The sequence below is a fragment of the Loxodonta africana genome, chromosome X (assembly GCF_030014295.1).
Source record: "Loxodonta africana isolate mLoxAfr1 chromosome X, mLoxAfr1.hap2, whole genome shotgun sequence".
Taxonomy (NCBI): domain Eukaryota; kingdom Metazoa; phylum Chordata; class Mammalia; order Proboscidea; family Elephantidae; genus Loxodonta; species Loxodonta africana.
In genome coordinates, this window is record NC_087369.1 from 59,033,525 (window position 1) to 59,051,375 (window position 17,851).

General features: G+C 39.1%; 1 protein-coding gene across 1 annotated transcript in view; it reads left to right on the plus strand.

The window, feature by feature from the left end:
* The window catches only part of CCNB3 (cyclin B3), a 104,900-nt gene that overhangs the window by 35,488 nt on the left and 51,561 nt on the right, over positions 1 to 17,851 (plus strand). The window contains exons 5-7 of the mRNA XM_064278434.1: positions 92 to 973; positions 2,148 to 2,243; positions 3,443 to 3,535. Of these exons, the coding sequence (XP_064134504.1) occupies positions 92 to 973; positions 2,148 to 2,243; positions 3,443 to 3,535 (1,071 nt within the window). The remainder of the gene's footprint in view (positions 1 to 91; positions 974 to 2,147; positions 2,244 to 3,442; positions 3,536 to 17,851) is intronic.

Consider the following 17,851-nt stretch of genomic DNA (forward strand, 5'->3'; position numbering starts at 1 on the left):
AGACTCACTCTCCCAGCAACCATTGGCTTTGCGTGAGAAGACTGACACCAAAGAGGAACCTTTCTTGAAGAAACTGTTGATCTTGCAGGACAAAACCACCACTGAAAAGAAGCCCCTTTTTAAGAAGCCATTGGACCTCAAGAAGGAGCCTTCTGCTGAGGTGGCAACAATCATAGAGAGGCAATTATCTTTAAAGAAGAAGCCCGCTGCTCAGGGGGAAGTGTTTCTCTTAAAGAATTGGTTGGTCTTGCAAGAGAACACCGCTAATGATAAGAAGTCCCTTCCTAGGCAGCCAAAGGCCTTCCAGGAGATAACCAGCATTGAGAAAGGGGCCCTCTTCAAGGAGCCTTTGGTCTTGCAGGACAATCCCAGCATTGAGGAGGCAGTCCTTAAAGAGCCCATGGACTTGAAGGAGAAGCCTACTTTTGAGAAGGAAGTCCTACTGAAAGAGTCCACTATTGATACAGAGGCTCACTTCAAGGGACCCCTGACCTTGCAGGAGAAGCCTAGGATTGAGAAGGAAGCCCTCCTCAAGGATCTCACTATTGACACAGAGGCTTACTTCAAAGAGCGCTTGGCCTTGCAGGAGGAGCCCAGCATTGAGAAGGGAGCCCTTTTCAAGGAGCCTTTGGCCTTGCAGGAGAAGCCTACCATCAATGAGGCATTCTTTTCCAAGAAAATATTAGTTTTGAATGAGAAACCCACCACTGGGGAGAAGTTTTCCTTCAAGGAGCCTTTGCCCTTGCAAGGAAATCCTACCATCAAGGAGGACATGTTTCTCAAAGCACTCTTGACCTTCCAAGTTGAGACAAACCCACATCTGTCCAGCACTGCCATTGAATCCAGAACAGGCAAGTCCAGCACTGCCACCATGTTCAGTGTGGGCAAGTCCAGTACTCCCAGCAAGTTCAGTTGGTGTGAATCCAGTTCCAAAAAATATTTCTCACCTCAGGGCAAGAGAACACAGAAAGAGGTATTCTCTGTTTTTCCTTACCTTAAATTAGGTGAAGTATTCTTTATTGTTCTGGAGGTGGATGCTAGCAAAGAGATTTTTTTTTTCTTTCCTAAGCAATTGAACTTTATATAAAGTTATGGGAGGTCTCTCTACCTAGCAAGAGGGTAGATATTTCTTGGGTTTGCTTGTGGTTCTATCTAATGGTAGATAATGTGGAATCATCTTTTCTTGCCTCTTGCAATCTGGGGTTACCCACTATATAGGATAAATTTACCAGGATTTTTGGCATTTTTCTCTTAAATCAAGTTGGTTTTGGAGAAGCTTTTTACTTCCTGGTTGGCATAGTGCTTACTCCAGGAATATCCACAGGATCTGGATAAATACATGGGCTTTGTAGTATTGGTTAGAGAATTTTATTCAGGAAACTGCCTTAATAAAATCTTCATGACAGTGGGCTTCAGTCAAAGGTGGGTGATGTTCAAAGGAGTACCTCCCAAGGAGGTAGTCTTTAAGTTGTAAATTAGAAGACTGAAGGAATGAGATTTAGCAGCCAGGATAAATACCCCTGTGGTAGGCAAAACAACTTGGGCAAAGGAAGGGAGGAGACTACCAAGAAGATGAATTGAGCCAAGTGAAAGCATAGGGACATAAGAAGGGCCTAAGAAGTCAGGGAGGAGCCCTGGTGGCGCAGAGGTCGAAGCACTTGGCTGCTAACGGAAAGGTTGGTGGTTTGAACCCACCGGCTGCTCTGCAGGAGAAAGATGTGGCAGCCTGCTTCCGTAAAGATTTACAGCCTTGGGAACCCTATGGGGCCATTCTACTTTGTCCTATAGGGTCTCTATGAGTCAGAATTGACTCCGATGGCAGTAGATAAAAAGACAGATGACATAATCTGAAGTAGTAAAGTAAGAATGTATTTCTTGAAGAGTCTTGAGCTTGCTGTAAAAAAGGGTGCTTGGTTCTTAGGGCAGAGCAGGCATGTACAAGGAGGACTAGGTATTCCTTGGCCACTGGACAGTATGAGGATTGCAGGGGCAAGGGATGCTGTATTATGACCCAGGATATATGAGGCTGGAGGAACCTTAGCAGAAGAAGACAATAGGGAGAAAGATGTCATCACTGATGTGCATGTCCTAAGCCTTCCTTGGAATCTTTCTCCTCCTAATATGTCTTCTTGGTAATTTCCAAGCAGATGACCTCACTAGAGGATATTGACGAGGACCACAGTGATCCATTTTTCAACTCAACATATGCCAAGGATATATTCAGTTACATGAAAGAGAGAGAGGTATGTAGGTGACTTGGAGGGCCAATGATGCTTTCTAGTTCTCATTTCTTCATCACTTCATCTCCTTCACCATGCAAATTGAAAGAGAAGATAATAACGATGATGAAAATAACAAAAATAGCAACAGCTTATGTCTGTCTACTGGTAACTTACTATGAGTTGGACATTGTGCTAAGAGATTTATAGACATTATTTTGTTTAGTCCCAGTAGTTTCATGATGGGAGGTATTCCTATTATCCCCCTTTTACAGATAGCGGAATCCGCCCAAAGCCATGCAACTAGTATGTGGCAGAGCAGAAATTTGGACTAAAGTCTGATTACTTTGAAGACTATAATACTATACCTCTGAGTACTGAGGAGGAAATATTTCTGAGTAGCTGCTGTCAGAGACCTTTTTCCTTCTCTGTGCAAGTTTCTGGCATCATATATAAAATCACACCTTTTATTTCAACTCTCCAGCCTGATGAAGTTTTCTTTCTCTTTTGAATCTGCCAGTCCGCTTTACTACTAGTATTTATCAGTTCCAAATTTTCTTGTCTCTCTTAAAGGAACAGGTAGAACCAAGCCTAACTGTCAATCAGAATTTTAGCAAGCCATGTATGTAAGAAGAGAAAGTGAATATCTAGTCTTTAGGTAGAGAGCAATTACCTGTCTGACTCCAGAGCCCATGCTTTTTCTAGTATGCCTTGGAGGAAGTAAGAGGCAACTTTGCTATTCTAAAAATGTGGGCATTGGCTCAGCAGTAAAAGTTTCACTTGGAATCTTGTTAGAAATGCAGAAACTTAGCACCACCCCAGACCTTCTATATCAAAATCTGCATTTTTACAAGATCCCCAAGTGGTGCATATGCATGTTAAAGTTTGCGTAGCAGTTCTGTACAAAGCTTAATACTGTACTTTAGATTGCATTGCAAAGAGGGGAAAGAATGTTTTTGGCATTCATCTATACCCATAGGTGTGTTCCTGCTCATATTCCCTTTGGACTTCTCAGTATTCACGCTGGCACTTGAATGCCATGTGTATCCATTTCACAAGATAACTGGAACATGTCTGAAAAAAATACTTTGATATTGCTCCTATCTGGTACCACCTGGGAATAATGAATTAGCATCGTGAAGGAGAAGTTAATTATGTTAAGGTACAGTTTTCAAACTCCTAGAAGAGTTTATTCGTTAACATTCCTTTCTCATTGCTGCCAGGAAAAATTCATACTTAAAAAATACATGAACAGACAAACTGACATCAACAGTGATATGAGGGCCATTCTTGTGGACTGGTTGGTGGAGGTACAGGTAAGACTGACAACTGCTGCCTTAAGGAATTGGAATTCTTTTTATCAGTTTTTCATTCAGCACCTCCAGTTGCTAAACATGGTAAACATTTGCTGGGTATAACAGAGCTGAATAAGCTATGATTTCTGCCTTCAGGGTTTGTAATCTAGGGGGCAAGATTTTTATAACTTTAATTTTTATATTTTTAAATAGACAGTAAACGACAATTTTTAGTGTACCTATCTATGATCTTTTTTTCTTTTTTAATTTTTATTGTGCTTTAAGTGAAAGTTTACAAAGCAAGGCGGACTCTCATACAAAAATTTATAAACACTTTGCTATATATTTTTTTTTGCTATATACTCCTAATTGCTCTCCCACTAATGAAACAGCACACTCCTTCCCTCCTCTCTCTCTTTTCCTGTCCATTCAGCCAGCTTCTGACCCCCTCTACCCTCTCATCTCCCCTTCAAACAGGAGATGCCAACCTAGCTTCATGTGTCTACTTGATCCAAGAAGCTCATTCTTCTCCAGTATCATTTTCTATCCCATAGTCCAGTCCAATCCCTGTCTGAAGAGTTGGCTTTGGGAATGGTTCCTGTCTTGGGCTAAGAAGGACTGGGGACCATGACCTCCGGGGTCCTTCTAGTCTCAGTCAGATGATTAATTCTGGTCTTTTTATGAGAAATTGGGGTCTGCATCCCAGTGCTTTCCTTCTCCCTCAGGGGTTCTCTCTTGTGTTCCCTATCAGGGCAGTCTTCGGTTGCAGCTGGACACCATCTAGTTCTTCTGCTCTCAGGCTAATGTAGTCTCTGTTTTATGTGGCCCTTTCTGCCTCTTGGGCTCAAAAACCTTGTGTTTTTGGTATTCATCCTTGTTTGCTACAGGTGGGTTGAGACCAATTGATGCATCTTACATGGCCACTTTCTAGCGTTTAAGACCTCAGACGCCACTCTCCAAAGTGGGATGCAGAATGTTTTCTTAATAGATTTTATTATGCCGTATGACTTAGATGTCCCCTGAAACCATGGTCCTCAAGCTCCTGCCCCTGCTACGCTGGCCTTCAAAGGGTTCAGTTTATTCAGGAAACTTTTTTGCTTTTGGTTTAGTCCAGTTGTGCTGACCTCACCTGTATTGTGTGTTGTCTTTCCCATCACCTAAAATAGTTCTTATCTACTCTACAATTAGTGAAAACCCCCTCCCTCCTTCCCTCCCTTGCCCCCTCATAACCATCAAAGAATATTTGCTTCTCTGTTTAAACTATTTCTCGAGCTCTTATAATAGTGGTCTTATACAATATTTTTCCTTTTGCAATTGACTAATTTTGCTCAGCATAATGCCTTCCAGATTCCTCCATGTTATGAAATGTTTCACAGATTCATCACTGTTCTTTATTGATGCTTAGTATTCCATTGCCTGAATATATCATAATTTATCCATTCATCTGTTGATGGGCACCTTGATTGCTTCCATCTTTTTGCTATTGTAAACAGTGCTGCAGTGAACATGGGTGTGCATATATCTGTTCGTGTAAAGGCTCTTATTTCTCTAGGCTATATTCCAAGGAGTGGGATTGCTGGATTGCATGGTAATTATATTTCTAGCTTTTTAAGGAAGCACCAAATCGATTTCCAAAGTGGTTGTACCATTTGACATTCCCACCAGCAGTGTATAAGTGTTCCAGTCTCTCCACTGCCTCTCCAACATTTATTCTTTTGTGTTTTTTGGATTAATGGCAGCCTTGTTGGCGTGAGATGGAATCTCATTGTAGTTTTGATTTGCATTTCTGTAATGGCTAATGATTGTGAGCATTTCCTCATGTATCTGTTAGCTACCTGAATGTCTTCTTTAGTGAAGTGTCTGTTCATATCTTTTGCCCATTTTTTAATTGGGTAATTTGTCTTTTTGTAGTTGACTTTTTACAGTATCATGTAGATTTCAGAGATCAGGCACTGATCGGAAGTGTCATAGCTAAAAGCTTTTTCCCAGTCTGTAGGTGACCTTTTTACTCTCTTGGTGAAGTCTTTGGATGAACATAGGTTTTTGATTTTTAGGAACTCCCAGTTATCTAGTTTTTCTTCTGTATTGTTAGTAATTTCGACTCATAGCGACCCTATAGGACAGAGTAGAACTGTGTATGTTTTGTATACTCTTTATGCCATGTATTAGGGCTCCTAATGTTGTCCCTATTTTTTCTTCCATGATCTTTATAATTTTAGATTTTATATTTAGGTCTTTGATCCATTTTGAGTTCGTTTTTGTACGTGGTGTGAGGTATGGGCCTTCTTTCATTTTTTTGTAGATGGGTATCCAGTTATACCAGCAGAATTTGTTAAAAAGACTCTCATTTCCCCATTTAACTGCTTTGGGACATTAGTCAAATGTCAGCTGTTCACATGTGGATGGATTTATATCTGGATTCACAGTTCTGTTCCATTTGTCTATGTATCTGTTGTTGTACCAGTACCAGCCTGTTCTGACTACTGTGTCGGTATTACCCAGTGCCCAGTGGTATTATAGGTTTTAAAATCAGGTAGAGTGAGCCCTCCCACTTTGTTCTTCTTTTTCAGTAATGCTTTACTTTTCCAGGGCCTCTTCCATATGAGGTTGGTGATTTGTTTCTCCATCTCATGAAAAAATGTCATTGGAATTTGGATCGAAATTGCATTAAATCTCTAGCTCGCTTTTGATAGAATAGACATTTTTATAATGTTAAGTCTTCCTATCCATGAGCAAAGTATGTTTTTCCAATTATGTAGGTCTCTCTAGGTTTCTGGCAGTAGTGTCTTATAGTTTTCTGTGTATATGTGTTTTACGTCTCTGGTAAGATTTATTCCTAAATATTTTATCTTCTTGGGGGCTACTGTAAATGGTATTGATTTGGTGGTTTCCTCTTCGATGTTCTTTTTGTTGGTGTAGAGGAATCCAACTGATTTTTGTGTGTTTATCTGGTATTCCGATACTCTGCTGAACTCTTCTATTAGTTTCAGTAGTTTTCTGGAGGATTCCTTAGGGTTTTCTGTGCATAAGATCATGTCATCTGCAAACAGAGATACTTTGACTTCTTCCTTGCCAATCTGGATGCCTTTTATTTCTTTATCTAGCGTAATAGCTCTGGCTAGGACCTCCAGCACAATGTTGAATAGGAGTGGTGATAAAGGGCATCCTTGTCTGGTTCCTGACCTCAAGGGGCATGCTTTCAGGCTCTCGCCATTTAGGATGATGTTGGCTATTGGCTTTGTATAAATGCCCTTTATTATGTTGAGGAATTTTCCTTCTATTCCTCTTTTGCTGAGAATTTTTATCATGAATGGGTGTTAACTTTGTCAAACACCTTTTCTGCATTGATTGATAAAATCATGTGATTCTTGTCTCTTGTTTTATTTATGTGATGGATTACATTAATTGTTTTTCTAATGTTGAACCATCCCTGCATACTTAGTATGAATCCCACTTGGTCATGGTGAATTATTTTTTTTGATATGTTGTTGAATTCTATCGGTTAGAATTTTCTTGAGGATTTTTGCATCTGTGTTCATGAGGGATATAGGTCTGTAATTTTCTTTCTTTTTTTTTTTTTTTTTTGATGTCTTTACCTGGTTTTGGTATCAGGGATATGCTGGCTTCATAGAATGAGTTTGGGAGTATTCTGTGGTTTCTATGCTCCGAGGTACCTTTAGTAGTAGTGGCGTTAAGCGTTCTCTGAACATTTGGTAGAACTCTGCAGTGAAGCTGTCTGGGCCAGGCCTTTTTTTTGTTGGGAGTTTTTTGGTTACCTTTTCACTCTCTTCTTTTGTTATGGGTCTATTTAGTTGTTCTATGTCTGTGTTAGTTGAGGTTGGTAGTGTGTGGAATTCATCCATTTCTTCTAGGTTTTAAAATTTGTTAGAGTTCAGTTTTTCATAGGAATCTTTTAATTTCAGTTGGGTCTGTTGTAATATCGCCCATCTTATTTCTTATTTGGGTTATTTGCTTCCTCTCCTGTTCTTTTGTTGGTTTGGCCAATGGTTTATCAGTTTTGTTGATTTTTTTTAAAAGAACCAGCTTTTGGTCTTGTTAATTTTTTCAATTGTTTTTCTGTTTTCTATTTCATTTAGTTCAGTTCCAATTTTTATTATTTGTTTTCTCCTGGTGCCTGAGGCTTTCTTTTGTTGCTTTCTTTCTATTTGTTCAAGTTATAGAGATAATTCTTTGATTTTGCTGTTTGTTCTTTCTGTATGTGCATTTATTGATATAAATTGAACTCTGAGCACTGCTTTTGCTGTGTCCCAAAAGTTCTGATAGGAAGTGTTTTCATTCTTATTGGATTCTATGAATTTTTTAATTCCATCCTTAATGTCTTCTATAATCCAGTCCTTTTTGAGCAGGGTATATTTTCAGTTTCCAAGTGTTTGATTTCTTTTCCCTGCTTTTTCTGTTATTGATTTCTACTCTTATGGCCTCATGGTCAGAGAAGATGCTTTGTAATATTTCAGTGTTTTGGATTCTGCTAAGGCTTGCTTTATGACCTAATATGTGATTTATTCTGGAGAATGTTCCATGTACACTAGGAAAGAAAGTATACTGGGCTGCTGTTGGGTGGAGTGTTCTGTATATGTCTATGAGGTCAGGTTGGTTGATTGTGGCCTTTAGATCTTCCGTGTCTTTATTGAGCTTCTTTCTTGATGTCCTCTCCTCACTGAAAATGGTGTGTTGAATTCTCCTACTATTATTGTGGAGCAGTCTATGTCACTTTTCAGTGTTGATAGAGTTTGTTGTATGTATCTTGCAGCCCTGTCATTGAGTGCATATACATTGCATATGGTTATATCTTTCTGGTATATTGTCCCTTTAATCATTATATAGTTTCCTTCCTTATCCTTTATGATGGATTTAACTTTAAAGTCTGTTTTGTAGGAAATTAAATTGCCACTCCTGCCCTTTTTTGATTGGTGTTTGCTTGATATATATTTTTTCCATCCTTTGAGTTTCATTTTGTTTGTGTGTCTAACTCTATGGTGTCTCTTGTGTGCAGAATATAGATGGATCGTGTCTTTTTTATCCATTCTGCCACTCTCTGTGTCTTTGTTGGTGTGTTATTCCATTTGCTTTCAGCGTAATTATAGATAGGTGTGAAATTAATGCTATCATTTTGATGTCATTTTTTGTGTGTTGTTGACAGTTTCTTTTTCCACTTAATTTTATGTTCTGAGTAGATTATTGTCCTTTCCTCATATTTGTTGTTGTTGATTTTGTTTCTGCTGAGTCTCTATTTTTTTCTTGTATTTTATTTTGATGTGTAGCATAGTTTGTCTGCTTTGTGGTTACCTTATTATTTACCCCTATTTTTCTAAATTTAAACCTCACTTTTATTTCTTTGTAGCACCTTGTCTTCCTCTCCGTATGGAAGATCTATGACTACATCTCTTAGTCTCTATTGCTTTAATGTTGTCTTCTTTTACATAATAACATTGCTGTTTCCCTGTTTTGAGCATTTTTTATCTTGATTTATTTTTGTGATTTCCCTGTCTGGGTTGACTTCTGATTGCTCTGCCCATTGTTCTAGTTCTGGGTAGATACCTGATATTATTGATTTTCTAACTAGAGAATGCCCTTTAATATTTCTTGTAGTTTTGGTTTGGTTTTTACAAATTTCATTAACTTCTGTTTAACTGGAAATGTCCTAATTTCACCTTCATATTTGAGCGACAGTTTTGCTGGATATATGATTCTTGGCTAGCATTTTTTTTCCTTCAATTTTTTTTTATAAGTCTTCCCTTTGCATTCTTGCCAGCGTGGTTTCTGCCAAGTAGTCCAAGCTTATTCTTATTGACTGTCCTTTGTAGGTGACTTTTCCTTTATCCCTAGCTGCTTTTAAAATTCTCTCTTTATCTTTGGTTTTGGCCAGTTTGATTATAATATGTCTTGGTGACTTTCTTTTAAAATCTACCTTATGTGAAGTTCTATGGGCATCTTGGATAGATGTCTTCTCATCTTTCACGTTATCAGGGAAGTTTTCTGCCAACAAATCTTCAACAATTCTCTCTATATTTTATGTCGTCCCTCCCTGTTCTGGTACTCCAGTCATTCGTAGGTTATTTCTCTTGATAGAGTCCCATGTGATTCTTAGGTTTGTTCATTTTTTTAAAATTCTTTTATCTGCTTTGTCTCCAAATATATTGGTGCCAGGTACTTTATCTTCAAGTTCAGAAATTCTGCCTTCCACTTGCTCAATTCTGCTCCTCTGACTTTCTATTGAGTTGTCTACTTTTGTAATTTTGTTGTAAATCTTCTGAATTTCCGGTAATTGTCTGTCTATGGATTTTTCCAGCTTATTGAATTTTTCATTATGTTCCTGAATAATGTTTTTAATTTCTTCAACTGCTTTATCTGTGTGTTCCTTGGCTTGTTCTGCATATTGCCTCATTTCCTTCCTGATGTCTTGTTCTGTATATTAATCTTTTATATTCTGCATCAATATTTCCAGGAATTCACTTTCATCTAGAAGATCCCTTGATTCTTTGTTTTGAGAGCTTGTTGAGGTAATCATGCTCTTTTTCTTTATGTGACGATATTGACTGTTGTCTCTGAGCCATCTATAAGTTATTGCATTTGTTTATTCTATGTTTGCTTAGTGTGTCGTAGCTTCTTGCTTTGTTTTGTTTTGATATGCCCAAATGGGTTGCTTGAGTGAACTAGCTTGAATTATTTTCACCTTTGGAGTTCTGGCATCCTGTCCCCAGATGGCTAGAGCTGTTATCAGGTATATCAGTCTAGGAGTCCATTCAGTTTTCTTGTGTGAATGAATTCAGCTCAGGTGTCCAGTTCGCTGCTTATCAAGTGTGTGGTACAGGCTCTGTCTGACAGTCTTAGAGGGTCAGGGGTGATTGGCGTAGGTACCAGTATCTGGTTGCAGCAGGGTGTTACACTCTGAACAAGGTAGGGGGCTGAGAATCCTCCCACAAGTGTCTCTGAGGAAGGCGTGTCCCTGTTCCCTAGATTGTACAGGTTGGTGGGTTCTGCAATGGACCTTGGGTGCCCAGTGTTTTTGGTTGTAAGGACTGGGAGGTACCAGTTATCTTTGGGTCCCTGTCGAGGGTGGCTGGGTGACCTGAGTGGAGCCACCAGTCCTTAGGCCCCTGATGTGGGTAGGTGAGGACTCTGTGTAATAGGCAAAGCAATGTCAAACATTAAACACCCACCTCTCCACCGCACAGCTGAAACAGTTGTAGTCTGCTAACAAGAGCGTATTCTCCTGAAATAGGCCCATACAGGTCCATGCAGAGGGGAAAAGTACTCAAATTCCACAGACCGTTTATGCCTAGACCAGAGCTGCTTCTGTCCTGAGCTCCTCTGGTTAGTGGAGCTGGCAAATTATCTTTTCTCCAAATTGCAAATTTATTCCTTCTCCAAGGCTTGGAGGATGGCTCTAGGCATTCAACAGGGCCTATCTCAGGCCCAGCGAAAGCAGCCATTGAAGCTGGCTTGAGAGCGGGGTACGGTAAAATATACACAAGTACTTAGCTTTTGCCAACAGCGATGTTCTTCTCTGGTTCCGGATGTGTGAGTAGGCTGTATAGCTGGCTGCTTATCCCTGAGGAAACTGCAGCCGAACGCTAGCCCCAACCCGCCACAGGCACTCCCGGGATGGTGCCCAAGGGCCCCCAGCAATTCAGGTCCGGTAACTCCTCTCCAATTCTGAACTGTCTCTTCCTCCCCCGCCCCTCAGTTCATTTTCTAACCTTGCCTTTGATGTTCAAGGCTGCTAGCTTGTCATAAATATACTTGTTTCACTTTTTTTTTCAGGTGTTCTTTGTAAGAGTACTCACCAAAAGCATCTCTCTATTCTGCCATCTTGACCCCACCTGACGTCTTTGCTTTTTAACACATTCTAAAATCCTTTTTCTTTACATTGAAATTAAAAACTAAATTAGGTGTGGGTTTTTTTCCCTTAACTTTATTATCCTTATGAGTTCTTTCACTCTAAATTTTCAATTCTTTCTTTGGCTGAGAAATTTTCATCTATTATTACATAGTTATTATTTCTCTTCTGCCTTTTCTCTTTTCTCCTTCTTATGATCTCTCTCTTGCTCTGTGTGTGTGTATGTGTGGGTGTAGAATCTATTATCCACGTCTCTCAGGTTTTCAATCATTATCTTCAACTCTCTTGTACCTCTCAATTTTGGGAGAATTTCTCGAAGTGACTTTGAAAGTAATGATTTGGCTTTTGGCAGTATATAATATGCTGTTCACTGCCTCAATTACATTTTAAAATTAAGTAATTTTTAAATTTATTTTTTGTTGTTGAAAATATACAGAATAAAACACACCAATTAACAGTTTCTACATGTACAACTTAGTGACATTGATTACATTCTTTGACTCTTACCCTCCTTTTCTCAGTTGTTCATCCCCCACTGACATGAACTCACTGCCCCCTAAGATTCCTGTCTAATCTTTCAAATTGCTGGTGTAAATATGATCCAATATAAATAGTTCTTAAAAGAGCATATGCTCAAGGCAGTTGTTTTTTATGAGTTAAACTAAACTATTGCTTGGTTTTAATATGACTTCAGGGGATATTTTTGGTTTAAGGTTTATAGATTATCTGAAGGCAGTAGCTTCAAGGATTTATCCACCCTCCATGGCTCCTGAAAGTCTATAGTCCATGAGAATTTGAGATTTTGTTCTGCATTTTCCCCTTTTGATCAGGATTTTTCTATGGAATCTTTGATCAAAATGTTCAGTAATGGTAGCCAGGCACTATCCAGTTCTTCTGGTCTCATAGCAAAGGAGGCAGTTGTTCATGGAGGCAATTAGCCACACATCCCATATCCTCCTGCTATTCCTGACTCTCCTTCTTCCTCTGTTGCTCCAGGTGAATAGAGACCAACTGTTGTGCCTTGAATGGATGCTTGCAAGCTGTTAAAACCTCAGTAACTATGCAATGATCTAGGAGGTAGAACAGAAGCACTAAACATGTTGTTAGGCCAATTAACTGGGATGATCCATGAAACCATGACCCTAAACCTCCAAACCAAGGAACCAAATCCCATGAGGTGTTCAGTTGTACATAAGCAGTCTCAGCAGCTACTCTTTCTTTCTTTGTCACTGTTGTAAATATATTTGTCACACAACTTTTGCCAGTTCAGCTTTTTACAGGTGTGCAACTTATTAACAGGCATTATAGTAATCGGCTGTGCAACGCTACTCTTACTGCAATTTTTCCATCATCCTCATTCCCCCTTTACCACCTCCCTCCCACCCCTGGTAACCAATAATAGACTTTGGTCTCTGTGCATTTGTCTTTTCTTGTATTTTTAAATAAGGGAGGTGATACAGTATTTGTCCTTTTGTGACTGGCTTATTTTGTACAGCATAATGTCTTCAAGGTCCATCCATACTGTAGCGTGTATCAAGACTTCATTTCTCCTACTGGCTAATTAGTATTCCTTTGTATGTATGCATCACATTGTGTTTCTCCATTCATTTGTTCATGGGCATTTAGGTTGTTTCCAACTTTTGACTATTGTGAATAGTGCTGCAGTGAACTTTGGTGTACAAGTCTCTTTTTGAGTCTCTGCTTTCAAGTCTTTTGTGTATATACATAGGAGTGGAATGCTAGGTCCTATAGTAGTTCTGTTCTTAGTTTTTTAAGGAACTACCACACTGTTTGGCAAATGGCTATACCATTTTGCATTCCCACCAGTGATGCATAAAGATTCCAGTTTCCCCACATCCATGCCAATGTTAATTTTCCTTTTTTAAATTTTTTATTGTGCTTTAAGTGAAAGTTTACAAATCAAGTCAGTCTCTCACACAAAAACTTATATATACCTTGCTACATACTCCCAGTTGCTCTCCCCCTAATGAGACAGCCCACTCCCTCTCTCCACTGTGTCTTTTCTTGTCCGTTTAGTGAGCTTCTAACCCCCTCTACCCACTCATCCCCCTCCAGACAGGAGATGCCAACATAGTCTCAAGTGTCCACCTGATCCAAGAACTGCAGTCCTCACCAGCATCCCTATCCATCCCATTGTCCATTCCAATCCCTGTTTGAAGAGTTGGCTTTGGGAGTGGTCCCTGTCCTGAGCCAACAGAAAGCCTGGGGGCCATGACCACCAGGGTCCTTCTAGTCTCAGTCAGACCATTAAGTCTGATCATTTTACAAGAATTTGGGGTCTGCAGCCCACTGCTTTCCTGCTTCCTCAGGGGTTCTCCGTGGCGTTCCCTGTCAGGGCAGTCATCCGTTGTAGTTGGGCACCATCTAGTTCTTCTGGTCACAGGTTTATGTAGTCTCCAGTTTTTCTGGCCCTTTCTGTCTCTTGGGCTCGTAATTACCTTCTGTCCTTGGTGTTCTTCATTCTCCTTTGGTTCACGTGGGTGGAGACCAATTGATGCATCTTAGATGGCTGCTTTTTAGCATTTAAGACCCCAGACTCCACTCTCCAAAGTGGGATACAGAATCTTTTCTTAATAGATTTTATTATGCCAATTGACTTAGATGTCTCCTGAAACCACGGTTCCCAAACACCCGCCTCTGCTACACTGGCCTTCGAAGTGTTCCGTTTATTCAGGAAACTTCCTTGCTTTTGGTTTAGTCCAGTTGTGCTGACCTCGCCTGTATTGTGTGTTGTCTTTCCCTTCACCTAAAGTAGTTCTTATCTACTATCTAATTAGTGAATACCCCGTCCCTCTCTCCATTCCCCCTCTCATAACCATCAAAGAATATTTTCTTTTCTGTTTAAACTATTCCTCAAGTTCTTATAATAGTGGTCTTATACAATATTTGTCCTTTTGCAACTGACTAGTTTCACTCAGCATAATACCTTCCAGATTCCTCCATGTTATGAAATGTTTCAGATTCATCACTGTTCTTTATGGATCCGTAGTATTCCATTGTGTGAATATACCATAGTTTATTTATCCATTCATCTGATAATGGGCCCCTTGATTGCTTCCATCGTTTTGCTATTGTAAACAGTGCTTCAGTGAACATGGGTATGCATATATCTGTTCGTGTAAAGGCTCTTATTTCTCTAGGATATATTCCAAGGGGTGGGATTGTTGGATCCTATGGTAGTTCTATTTTAAGCTTTTTAAAGAAGTGCCAAATCAATTTCCAAAGTGGTTGTACCATTTTACATTCCCACCAGCAATGTATAAGTGTTCCAGTCTCTCCGCAACCCCTCCAACATTTATCCTTTTGTGTTTTTTGGATTAATGCCAGCCTTGTTGGAGTGAGACGGAATCTCATTGTAGTTATGATTTACATTTCTCTAATGGCTAATAATCGTGAGCATTTCCTCATGTATCTGTTAGCTACCTGAATGTCTTCTTTAGTGAAGTGTCTATTTATATCTTTTGCCCATTTTTTAATTGGGTTATTTGTCTTTTTGCAGTTGAGTTTTTGCAGTATCATGTAGAATTTAGAGATCAGGCGCTGATCAGAAATGTCATAGCTAAAAACTTTTTCCCAGTCTGGGTTTTTGTAGGTGATCCTTTTTCTCTTTTGGTTCACTCTTTGGATGAGCATAGTTGTTTGATTTTTAAGAGCTCCGAGTTATCTAGTTCTTCTTCTACATTGTTAGTAATATTTTGTATACTGTTTATGCCACGTATTAGGGCTCCTAACATTGTCCCTATATTTTCTTCCATGATCTTTATCGTTTCAGATTTTATATTTAGGTCTTTGATCCATTTTGAGCTCATTTTTGTTCATGGTATGAGGTATGGGTCTTGTTTCAGTTATTTGCAGATGAATATATATATATATTTTATCCAGTTATGCCAGCAGAATTTGTTAAAAAGACTGTCTTTTCCCCATTTAACTGCTTTGGGGCCTTTGTAAAATATCAACTGCTCATATGTGGATGGATTTATGTCTGGATTCTCAATTCCGTTCCGTTGATCTATGTATCTGTTGTTGTCCCAGTACCAGGCAGTTTTGACTACTGTGGCTGTATAACAGGTTCTAAAATCAGGTAGAGTGAGGCCTCCCACTTTGTTCTTCTTTTTCAGTAATGCTTTACTTTTCCGGGGCCTCTTTCCCTTCCATATGAAGTTGGTGATTTGTTTCTCCATCTCATTAAAAAAATGCCGTTGGGATTTGGATTGCAATTTAATTAAATCTATAGATCGCTTTTGGCAGAATAGACATTTTTATAATGTTAGGTCTTCGTATCCATGAGCAAGGTATGTTTTTCCAGATATGTAGGTCTCTTGGTTTTTTGCGGAAGTGTATTGTAGTTTTCCTTGTATAAGTCTTTTACATCTCTGGTAAGATTTATTCCTATGTATTTTATCTTGGGGGCTATTGTAAATGGTATTGATTTGGTGGTTTCCTCTTTGATGTTCTTTTTGTTGGTGTAGAGGAATCCAACTGGTTTTTGTGTGTTTATCTGGTATTCCGATACTCTGCTGAACTCTTCTATTAGTTTCAGTAGTTTTCTGGAGGATTCCTTAGGGTTTTCTGTGTATAAGATCATGTCATCTGCAAATAGAGATACTTTTACTTCTTCCATGCCAATCTGGATGCCCTTTATTTCTTTATCTAGCCTAATTCCTCTGGCAAGGACCTGCAGCACAGTGTTGAATAAGAGTGGTGATAAAGGGCATCCTTGTCTGGTTCCTGATCTCAAGGGGAATGGTTTCAGGCTCTCTCCATTTAGGATGATGTTGGCTATTGGCTTTGTATAAATGCCCTTTACTATGTTTAGGAATTTTCCTTCTATTCCTCTTTTGCTGAGAATTTTTATCATGAATGGGTGTTAACTTTGTCAAATGCCTTTTCTGCATTGATTGATAAAATCACGTGGTTTTTGTCTTTTGTTTTATTTATATGGTGAATTACATTGTTTTTCTAATGTTGAACCATCCCTGCATACCTGGTATGAATCTCACTTGGTCATGGTGAATTATTTTTTTGATATGTTGTTGAATTGTATTGGCTAGAATTTTGTTGAGGATTCTGTGTTCTTGAGGGATATAGGTCTGTAATTTCCTTTTTTTGTGGTGTCTTTACCTGGTTTTGGTATCAGGGATATGCTGGCTTCATAGAATGAGTTTGGTAGTATTCCGTCCTTTTCTACACTCTGAAATACCTTTAGTAGTAGTGGTGTTAGGCGTTCTCTGAAAGTTTGGTAGAACTCTGCATTGAAGCCCTCCAGACCAGGGCTTTTTTTTTGTTGGGAGTTTTTTGATTACCTTTTCAATCTCTTCTTTTGCTATGGGTGTATTTAGTTGTTCTACCTCTGTTTGTGTTAGTTTAGGTAGGTAGTGTGTTTCTAGGAATTCATCCATTTCTTCTAGGCTTTCGAATTTGTTAGTGTACAGTTTTTCCTAGTAATCTGATTCTTTAATTTCAGTTGGGTCTGTTGTAATATCGCCCATCTCATTTCTTATTTGGGTTATTTGCTTCCTCTCCTGTTTTTCTTTTGTCAGTTTGGCCAATGGTTTATCAGTTTTGTTGACTTTTTGAAAGAACCAACTTTTGGTCTTGTTAATTCTTTCAATTGTTTTTCTGTTTTCTCTTTCATTTAGTCCTGTTCTAAATTTTTATTGTTTGTTTTCTTCTAGTGCCTAAGGGTTTGTTTTGTTGCTCTCTTTCTGTTTGTTAAAGCTGTAGGGATAATTCTTTGATTTTGTCCCTTCTTTTTGTATGTGTATATTTATTGGTATAGAATGACCTCAGCGCACTGCTTTTGCTGTTTCCTAAATGTTCTGATAGGAAATGTTTTCATTCTCATTGGTTTCTGTGAATTTCTTTGTTCCACCCTTAATGTCTTCTATAATCCAGTCTTTTTTGAGCAGGGTGTTATTCAGTTTCCAAGCGTTTCATTTCTTTTCCCTGCTTTTTCTGTTATTGATTTCCACTTTTATGGCCCATGGTCAGAGAAGATGCTTTGTAGTATTTCCATGTTTTGTATTCTGCTAAGACTTGCTTGGAAACCCTGGTGACGTAGTGGTTAACTGCTATGGCTGCCAACCAAAGGGTCGGCAGTTCAAATCCACCAGGTGCTCCTTGGAAACTCTATTGGGCAGTTCTAGTCTGTCCTATAGGGTTGCTATGAGTCGGAATCGACTCAACGGCACTGGGTTTGGTGTTTGGTTTAAGGCTTGCTTTCTGACCTAATATGTGGTCTATTCTAGAGAATGTTCCATGTGCACTAGAAAAGAAAGTATATTTGTCTGCTGCTGGGTAGAGTGTTCTGTGTATGTCTATGAGGTCAGGCTGGTTGATTGTGGCATTTAGATCTTCCATGACTTTCTGGTTGTCCTATCCTTCACGAAAAGTGGTGTGCTGTGGAGCTGTCTATCTCAGTTTTTATTGCCGATAGTTTGTTTTATGTATCTTGC